This window comes from Panicum virgatum, unplaced genomic scaffold (assembly GCF_016808335.1).
Source record: "Panicum virgatum strain AP13 unplaced genomic scaffold, P.virgatum_v5 scaffold_3786, whole genome shotgun sequence".
NCBI lineage: Eukaryota > Viridiplantae > Streptophyta > Magnoliopsida > Poales > Poaceae > Panicum > Panicum virgatum.
In genome coordinates, this window is record NW_024376340.1 from 4586 (window position 1) to 14793 (window position 10208).

The following is a 10208-nucleotide window of genomic DNA, read 5'->3' on the forward strand; positions in this document are numbered from 1 at the left end:
ATTTGGACATGAAAATGATCCAAGTTCATGCATGCACTACACTCCAAATTGTTATGGCTTGCCATTTTCTTCCAAAATTGCCCCTTGGGCACTTGTCTAATTCCAAGATTCATGGGGATTTATGATGCAAAATATGAGAAAACAAAATATGCAAGGGTTTTTCATGCAAAAGAAGCAATGCTCATGCAAGAATCAAATAGAAATGAGAGAAATTCAAACATGCAATGGTTAAAATCAAATATGGGATAACTACCGATTTACCTGTCGGCAAGGGCTCAAAATTTAGAGTCTTTTGAACAAGACATTTTATCCCGTCAACCTTGATTAGCTTGATGAAATAATTCCAAAGTGTGACACCGCTTCATAGAAATCATCAGAAAAATTTGTACCTTGATGTGATGTCTGGGGTACTCGGGATTATCATTTGTTCCTTTTTTGATCGGGTTGAACTTCTCATGATACATATCATCCCATGGTACTGCCCCTGAAATGTTAGAAATTACTTACCTGGGTTGCACCATAATGTGGTCGCTTTCTCGATTGATGCAGTGTTCATTGTTGTTGGTGATCAGGCAACGGCAATAGAGCACTTCATGCAAACAGAGAATGTGCGCCTTTTTCAAGGTTGGATGCAATCATGATCAATTCAACTGCTGAAGTGTTGACTTCCCAAAATCAATAGTGCCAAGTCACGCTTGTCTTGAAGTCGACTCAGATTCATTGTGAAAATCATTGGCGAATTGAAATTGATAGGACACTACCCCTGTCCTCACACAAAGAGAAGACAGCATGGTTATCCTGCTAGATCACTGGCCACTAACCATAGAGATTTTCCTTACTTTAAATAAATTCTTTTAACATGTGCCTTCCCTGGCAACGGCGCCAAAAATGTTTGTTGACGCCTACCAACGTCACCACTGAAAACCAGCGATGGCGTCCGTAGACGTCAATGGGGTGGCAGGTATTTCATGGGCCACGAATAAATCTGCAAAAACACAGAGTACTGCCGTAGCATTTTACCCGAGAGTAACCCGGGGTGTCATTTATATTTCCGCAGGGAAGGCGGCGGTGTATAGAATTTAGTTAAGTTAGGAGGAACCACAATGGATTAATGTCAATGATCCGAACAGGGTGACAATATTCATGGTAAAAAGGGGTAGTGAACATACAAGCACAACTAGATAATATGCCTAGGACATCGGAGAGGAAAGAGCAAGATCAAGGGTAACTAGAGCCATAATCTATTGTACTCTCATGAGCAAACCAAACTGAGTCGTTCATACACAAAGGAAAAGCCTGATCAATGGACTAGAGAGACCGCATCCAGATGAACAGGAGGAGCCTGACACATCCAACGGCTTTATGTACCTCCTACCCCTCTATCCGAACGTGGAGGATTACTCAGGCTCGGACAGAGCTATCACCACCTGCGGCTACCTCTACAAACCGTGGGATAGAGTTGCGTTCAAATGTGGTCATCAACTCAGGCACCACACCTGCGCTAACGAGCACCACTCTAGCCTTGCGCAAGGACACCCTTGTCTATCCAGGGCCTTAGTTCTAGAGCGCCCAATTAAGGAAGATGAAACAAAGCCATGATACACGAACTAGTCTATGCATATAAATCACTCAAGACAATCATAACTCACAAGAAGGATCACATACATAACAGAGCATATAAACCAAAGTACTGAATAGAATAAATAAGCATCTAGTACAAACTCAGAGAATTACATAAAGAGAAGGTAAAAGACATACCGGACTCTCCACGAAGACTCTAAGACCTCGAACTACGATTCGAACCTGAACTCCTCTAGTCCTAAGACCTCTACAAGTGGAGATGAACTACATCTTGAGGGAGTAGCTCTACACCAATTTCTCCATGCCATGAAATGGAGCCCCTCCCCTCATATTTATAGAAGGGAGCCACCCTTTGCTCGGCCGTGAATTCAGCATAGAACCACTTGAACCGACGTTGTGAGCCAATGGGAGGTTGCCACGTCACAGACTTAAGGTGGTGGGGCCCATGGGAAGGTCGGCCGACCTGTAGATCGGCCGGCCTCCTAGTGGGCCCACCAACCTTCTCCTTTGTCCTATGGGCTGTTCTCAGGGCCCACTTGTCAATGGTGTGTGGCTTGGCTTCGTTCCTGTTGGATGTCTTCTCTGGTAGCCTTTTGATCCATGTGTGCCGATGTCTGATTGGTCGGTGTTTGCTCTTTGGCCGAAAGGGTATGATTGCCCTCCATTTTCAGGTAAAACCTGCACTCATAGAAATCTAGAGGAACATATAGAATTCAGTGATTTATTAGTGGCATGAGTGTAAGAAATGCAAGTCCATCCATTTATTATGACAATATTGACACTCAGAAATGATCATTAGTGAGCGTCAACAGCGTTTTTTAATAACTTCTAACGCGCCCATAGCTAACCGTGCCTCTAGCAGCTTAGCTAGCTGGAATATAATAAACAGATTTGCTCCTTGTCAACTGACTGAAATGGTGCTTATCACTCAGTCGACGCGCATACGCGTCCGATCGGCGACGCACCGTGGTGATCATATTTTATGGAATTCATCCAACCGGGTTCGTGTTTGTTTGTTGTGAATACCCGGTTACGCGTTAACGGGCCCGGCAAAATTAACCCTTACTCGTTTTACTCCATCTTCAACCTCGTTTGTATCGTTCAGTGGAGGCTGGGGGTAGTGGGGGAGGTGGCCGGCGATCCCCTTGCGATTCGTCTTTCCCCGCCGGTGATCTGTCCATCCTCTCGTGCACTGGTGTTTTTATCTACTCCATCTGCATCTGTCTTCAATCCCTATCACCAGATCTCCCCTCCCCCTCGAGGTACCCATAATTTTTCGAGTTTGATGTGGTTTTTCTGGGTTTGATTTTGCATATGTCGTCTATCCTAGCAGCAGAGCCCCCCCTCCCCCCCCCCCCCCCCCCCAACTGGATTCTGCTATAGGTAAATCCGTTGTTGGGTTAGCTAGATTTTTTTTGTTTGATATTTTAAGTTGCTTTGGTAGAAATGACAAATTGAGGCACACGAAGGAAAGAGAGATCGGAGAGCAGTGCGCTGCCCATATCTATGGCCTTTTTTGGATATTCAATGGTGGGCAATCGATGATTGTGGAACAGATCAGATGGAGATACTAGTTAGCTGCTGCTTCAGTAATCAACAGAGAGATAGGACTTTTATCTTTGTTTTGTACGGTCCATGGTTTTGATACGGGTTAGCTGTTTCTTTATAAATCAACGGAGAAATAGGATTTGTCTTTGTTTTTCAAAGCAATCTGCTGCATGTCTGTCTATTTTTGCATCCCTCGCAATGTAGAATTAATCTCTAGTTTATATCTCAATACTATCATACTGCACGAAATCCCAATCCTTTGTTTCCTGTGATCATCTTTCTGCTGAACATATCATAATTTGATTAGCCCTGTCAAATTAGTCATGTCAAGCTAGAGCCCCTATTGGCTGTGCTACAATGAGTACTGAGCTACATCATAATTTACTAATGAATTAGGCAGTCATTTAATTTTTGCATTGCAGCTGATTTGCATTCAGTCTCACGGTTTGTCATAATAGTGTTCAATTTTTTTCTAATTGCTGTTGGATTTTTTGTGTTCCACTAGCTTCAGTTTGTGGATTGTTAGCTTTTGATTTTGAGAATTATGGTCGATATATTATTGCCTTGTTTATGGTACCTAGTTGATAGGGAGGGAGGGGGAAAGTCGACATGGCTTGAAGGCTCTTCTTCATCACGGATGGTTGTGGAAGGGATCTGTGTTGCAACGAAGCTTGATTTGTAAATACTATAAATTTGTAATGTCAATGCGTACCCTACTTTTTTTCAGTTAATTGCGATTGAAATTCATTTGTAAACTGAGTGCAGATTGTACTTCAACCTTTTATTGTAGCAATAGAACTTAATCATTTTTGCCTCTAAAAGATTGAAACTTGAGGATCTACCAGTCGATGTCTCAATGACTCCCAAGTCCTAGGCCACATGCAATTGCGATTTATCTAGCTGTAAATCCTCAAGTGCACCCATATTTTGAGCACAAGCTTAGAGCCTAGTAAAATTATTGAATGGATATGTGGGTTTCCCAATAATATTTACATGCCAGAAACTGGTTTAAAGTGATCTACAAATCTAATTTATGTCATTGTATATGCAAATATCACCTGTAATTCTTTACCTTTTCCTTTGGCCTTTTTTTTTGCACCTTGCTAGTTGAACTGCTGGCTATGTTTTCTTAGAATTTGGAGAATTATACTGTTAGAAACCCTTTCTTGGGTATAAATGGAACGATTTAATACAGATTTGCTCCTTGTCAATTGATAGAAATCCTGCTTTTGTGTAAATCGACGTGCAGCAGTGTCAGACCGGCGACGCACGGGACAGATCGACTTGTGTGCATATCTTGTAATCGGGTCTTGCTGTTGTCTATACCTGCAGCCCTCGCCACTTCCTTGGTTCCTCTTCCTCGGTCCATCCCCCTTCCTGATCCATTGCCATTTCTTCTCAGATCCCATAAGTGAAAGAGCCGGAGGACGTGGAGCCAACCAGCAGCAGTTCTGTGCCAGCAACAACGCAGGATCTGCGAGGGGGCACCGAGATCCCTGCGCGCAGTGGCATGTGTCTGCGAGATCCGCGGCGACCCCGGCAAGGAAGACCATGGGGTGGTGACATGGCTTCCTGGCAAGCGCGGTCTCCCCTGTGGCGGATTAAGGTTGAGTGTGTTCTATGTTTCTCCTTGTTTCCTCCCCGGCCTGCAGCTTCTACTTCCATTTCCTTGTTGATTTCTTCCTCTTGTGTGTACCATGTGCTGCTGCTCAGGTCTCCGCTTTGTAGTTGTGCAGCAAACAAGAAAATGCATGTGTGATTGTAACTCATAATTCTGTGCGTATGCAAATATGGATAAAATTCCCCACCTAGTATGCAATAATCATGCTTGTGTGCATGATTGTAGTTGTTATCTATTTGTGTTTGTGACTTAGAGAAATACTTGTACTAGCTTGAAGTTCGAGAAATAAATATCCTGTCTATGTCTAATCATGCTTGCGTGTGTTATTATAATTGTTTGCTCATTTTGTGTCTGTGACTTGGATGGAATTTCCTAGCATGCACTTCTAAGAGTTTTTTTTGTTTAATCATGCATAAGTGTGCAATTTATAATTTTTAGGATTCCTCTCTGCGTGTTCCAAATGTTTTCAGAATTTTAGCTATTTTGTCAGAACGGTTCAACCTGTAGCTGTGATTGGAATTGTTTAAGACTAAACCTCCATCTCAGACTAACAACTTCTGATTGGCTCCTAGGTTCTTGAACACAAAATTCAGAAGTTCAGTTTCCAAAATTTCTTTTACATTTGTTGATTTTAACAATATCAATCATTGTTTGGGTTAGAATCAATTCATCTCGTTAAGCTTATATACAGGGTAATCTTGTTTTATCTTCTAACCAATTTGTAAGATCTGCGTTAACCCTTTTAATCTGTTTTTATATTTAATTTAATTATCATAGACAAGGTTCTTTCCAGGTAACTAAAAACAAACACCTCTTTCCTTGTGTGGTCTATAAATATAATAGGTGTAGGATTATTTGTATCACTTATGTTTTTTTCTTTTATGCTTTCTGAAAATCTTGGTCTATTATAGCTTTAGAAATTGGCTTGCATCTTATATATTTTTGCCATTCATTTTAACCTAGATTCCATTCTTCTTTTATGCATGTCACAGGTGCCATTATATGGCAATTTGCCAGAATTCCGCCTTCCACTTTGAAAAGTTACAGGTAATGCATATGAATGTTGCAGTGCTCGCTCTTATGCAATTTTAGTGTACTATAACAATAAGTTTTGTGTTTCTTGGTATATTTTGCGCTAGATTCTCATTTTTTTCATGTATTTTCATGTCATGCCAAAATTAGACCTGTATACATTTATAGCTTTTGTTTGTAGAGTTGCTAATACCAATTAGTGTATATGTTCTAGAATATTTTTACCATTTTTTTCATTTAGTTCATAAAATTTTTTGCATCCACAACTTAAGGAGGTCCAAATTGTTTGTATCAAAGCTTTCAAGTGAAACACTAAGGCCATACTTTTCAATCTTTTCCTAGTTAGAAATAACTTATTATTGTTGTTTTAGCTCCCTTGTCTTAGATAATTATGCTAAAGTAGTTTGCGACTGTTGTAAGTGTTGATCTGTATGTAAGTGTTGTCTTAGTATATTATGGTATAGAGTCTTGTGGTACATCTACTGTGTATGACTTGCTTCTAGCAATCAAGTTAACGTGAAAATGTCTTTAATTACATGTTTCTTAGCATTGTGAATATGCAAATATGTATGAATCGACCATGTCTTTTCAAATTTACTGTAATTTATTGAGTTTTACTACAAAATCACAAGTAACTTATATTTGAATTTTGTTCCTTCGTCATGGAGCCCTATCTCAATTCATTTTTAGTCTTGAGTTGCTAGACTTGATGTATCCCCTCATCTTTCCTTTTTTTATTAGTGTTTTGTTAAGTCATTATCATCCAATGGTGTACTGTGTTGAATCTGTTTGGCTCTATTGGCAAGGCATCATTGTTCGTCTTAGAAATAAATCATTATTTCAGGAGCTGTTATTCATGGTGCAAGTAAAGGAGCTAGTATATACGCATGAATTGTCTTTGATATTATTGGTTACAGGTCTGGATGTGTGTGATTTTGTGATTATTTTTGTCATTTGTGTGTGACATGACATTGATGCTCGGATCCAGTCTGGCCTCACCTCCTTGCTCTTTTCTACAAATCTGCGAGGCAGCGCAAGTGAGGTCTCTGCTCAGCATCCGGAGCTGAGGTAACCACGCACCATAGCACCATTTTTATGGTTCTTATGTATCAGATTACTAAAAGTTCAGAACATATGACCACTCTTAGTTCAGATTAGTAAAAATTTTGAACATGATGACTGCTCTTAGTTCATATTAGAGGGAAGTTCAGATTAGTTCACATCTAGATTGTTCACTAACCATGAATTATACCCTTTGTGTACTGTGGACAATAATCTTGCACTAAAAATATACATTACGGCTGGGCAATCTGTTTTTTTTTCTATTTGTGTTGTTATGACTTGCATTTTCTTATTGTGGCCTTATGTAAACAAAAAGTAGTTTAATTTTTATGCCTTTTATGAAGTGTTTTGTTCTTGTTGGCGCCTGACATCAATTAATCTTGCGGCTTCATTTTTCCTCATAATGCTAATATAGGATATAATATGAGTATCATCATGACATCTTGATGAAGTTACAACTTTAAAATTCGAAGTCATATTGTACTTATGCTGTGTAACTTCAGGCTTGTGTCTCTGTAAGTTTTGAAGTTAGTGTACAACTATAAATTTTGTGAAGCTATTGAGTAATCATGAACTCTCCAGTTTCATTTTTTTTTATTGAAGCTTTAATCTGCAGTCCTAATATGCTTCATCTAGCAATCAAGTAAATATGAAAATGTGGCCTGAAATTTTGTAATTCTTATACTAGAATTACACCCTCATTTAGTATTCTAAATTTCTAGTTTGTTAGTGTAAAACAAAAAATGGAACACTACTTCACTAGAATTTTCTATGCCAATTTTACCCAAGTATTTCAGCTGCCTGCTAGTTGTGGTTGCCATAGAAGCAATGTGATGCTAGTGGACTGAACTAGTTCTAATGGTCATTTTTATTTCTTCATTAGCGGTATGGTATATTTTGTGAAGCTATCGAGTAATCATGCAACTGTCCAGTTTCATTTTCTTTTTTATTGAAACTTTAATCTGCAGCATGATATGCTTTATCTAGCAATCAAGTAAATATGAAAATATGGCCTGAAATTTCAGAATTTTTATACTAGAACTGCACCCTTATTTAGTATTGTAAAATTCTAGTTTGTTACTGTAAACCAAAAGGTGGAATATTACTTCACTAGGATTTTCTATGCCAATTTTACCAAAGTATTTCATTTTCTCCCGGACCTGTTACTTTTCTTGTATTGCATGAGCGGAGTTGAGGAGTTAGGGATGGAGAACTCAGGTAAAAGAACTTCTCTCCTGCTACAAAGATTCGAATTAGCATTTTAGTATGTGTTTAAAGTCCCCTGAACACACTTTGGTTTTTAAAGTTTTTCCTAGTCTTGCATAGAGTATTTTGTTATTCTCGTGGCTGCTTCTTTGTTAATTAGCACTTCCTGGACCAATGGCTACAAAACTACAAGTGACTTATACTAGAATTACATCTTCGTTCAGTATTGTAATTTCCTAGTTTTTTACTGTAAAATAGTACATATGTATGCTAGACAAATGAGAAGCCATAATGTCAAACTTTTTTAGACATATTACTCCTCTAATTTTTCTCCACATAGTAGATTACTTTGAATTATTTGGTTCATTTAATTTGTGCCAGTTCTATTAGCGCTTCCAGATTACTTTGTTCATTTCAGTTGTTAGGGAGGGGGGTGTTGTTAAGTAAGCTAATTGAATTAATGGGTTACAACCTAGAAGGCTGTACTTACTTGCGACATTCTGTTTAGCGATCCAATATCTAGTTATGAGTATGGTATAGTTTTCTAGGATTGTTAGCTGTTAGCTAATGTGATTCCATAACTAGGACTGTCTGCAAGTTGTGATTGCTAAAAAATAGCACTGCTCTAAGCTAGACTGAATGTTGGTGTTGACTGAATATAGGCGTTGACTGAATGTAGGTGTTGACTGTTCCTAGTGTCAGTATTTTGTTATGTTAATTTGGCTACTAGAAGTAGGTGCATAGCTGTAGTGGTTGCTGGTCGGTGTTTTTTTTGTTAATTAGCACTTGTGATTGGTGTCTATGAAATTACAAATAATTTATATTAGAGTTACACCATAATTCAGTATTGTAGTTTTCTATTTTTGTCACTGTAAAATGTTTAGAGCAGCTTGTACTTTGGGTATTGTAAGCTTGTATTCTTCGTTCATATCAAACAACATGTCACTGCTATCTGAACGCACTTCTTTCATTATGTTTTTTTAGCAAGCAACTTGTCTAATATCTGAATTGACTTGCCACACCCTGTTGTCTACAGCAAACACCTGCTCAATGCCATTTGAATTCACTTGGTGCCTTAGGCAGTCTGCACCAGCCAACAGCTCACTGTTATCTGACCCTCTTCCACTGCCATTCATGTGAATTTCACTTGACTGTGTCATTTGGACGACATCTTGATATTCAGATGTATAAGTTGTATGGCCTTCAAGTCAGCATCTTGTTACACACATAGAATGTTGTATATCACAAGGTTAGATCAATATGTATGCTATTCATATTCGGAGTACGATGGATATATAATTCACTTAGTGTCTACCTATTATTTCAGTTATGCTTTTTTTCCTCATAAGGCTTGCCACATGTGTATTTAGGTGTGAACTGAGATATCTAATAGAGCTGAACATCTAGCTATAATGTGTCTTTGTTTTTCGAATTATTGTTCGGTATCATGTGTTCAACTTTTAATATGTTTTGATGTTGATCAGCAACTTAGACTACAGGTATACAAAACCTCCCTGAATTGTTGGCTACCTGCATTGCTTGTCAGTTATTCAGAGTTCAGTAGTGATGTTTTAAGATTTGAAGTTGCGCGGACCGAACTATGTTTGAGTATATGCATATTCTTTTTTAATAGTTCACTGATGTAGTCTCATATAGTTATCTCTGAAATCAGTCTCTGAATTATGCAGTCTGATATATACTCTGAATGTGAATTGGTTGTCAAATCAGAATATGTACATACAGTTTTGGTATTTTAATTTGTTTTCTGAACTCTTTGTTGGTACTTTGTAATGTCACGAATAAAATCCGAAAGCGTATGGATACCGCTGTAGCTTTCACCCAAGAGTATTCCAAGGTATCATATCCACTGGGAACGCGAGTACACTATCTACGGGTTCAGACAGTCCAAGGACACACACTGGTGTAGGAGGATAGAAAAGAGAGGACTTCTAAGATCTAGAATCTATGCCTAGAAGAAGTGATCACGTCGCCATTATACTTCGAGCTACCGGTTTTGACCGGCTTATACAAGCCGATAGCTCCAGTAATAGTGCTCTATCCAATATCCGAACGTGGAGGATTACTAGGGCTTGAACAGGACGGTCACCACCTGCCGGCTACCTCTACAAACCGTGGGACTATTGGACAACTGAGTGGT

General features: G+C 38.9%; 1 protein-coding gene across 23 annotated transcripts; it reads left to right on the forward strand.

Annotated features, from left to right (window-relative positions):
- Positions 1-2476: 2476 nt before the first annotated feature.
- Positions 2477-9460, forward strand: LOC120694153. 23 transcript variants are annotated; one of them, XM_039977316.1, is made up of 5 exons: positions 2477-2582; positions 2687-2843; positions 5743-5797; positions 6815-6850; positions 8036-9460. In XM_039977316.1, exons 1-5 carry the CDS (start codon positions 2496-2498, stop codon positions 8037-8039), a joined length of 339 nt encoding a protein of 112 aa, XP_039833250.1. In that variant the 5' UTR covers positions 2477-2495; the 3' UTR covers positions 8040-9460. The 23 variants fall into 23 exon arrangements, 4 of the variants coding, with proteins under 4 accessions (XP_039833250.1, XP_039833248.1, XP_039833252.1 ...); XM_039977314.1 differs by having other exon boundaries at positions 9087-9460; XM_039977318.1 differs by having other exon boundaries at positions 2480-2582; positions 6771-6850.
- The last annotated feature ends 748 nt before the right edge of the window (positions 9461-10208 follow it).

What these genes read in the sequence shown, in the direction of transcription:
- LOC120694153 (XM_039977314.1), top strand. Translation starts at nt 2,496, where the DNA reads ATGGTGCTTATCACTCAGTCGACGCGCATACGCGTCCGATCGGCGACG. An exon ending in TCCACTTTGAAAAGTTACAG is followed by an intron (nt 5,798 to 6,814) that starts GTAATGCATATG and finishes TCTGCGAGGCAG; the next exon opens with CGCAAGTGAGGTCTCTGCTC. An exon ending in GCTCAGCATCCGGAGCTGAG is followed by an intron (nt 6,851 to 9,086) that starts GTAACCACGCAC and finishes TGTTGTCTACAG; the next exon opens with CAAACACCTGCTCAATGCCA.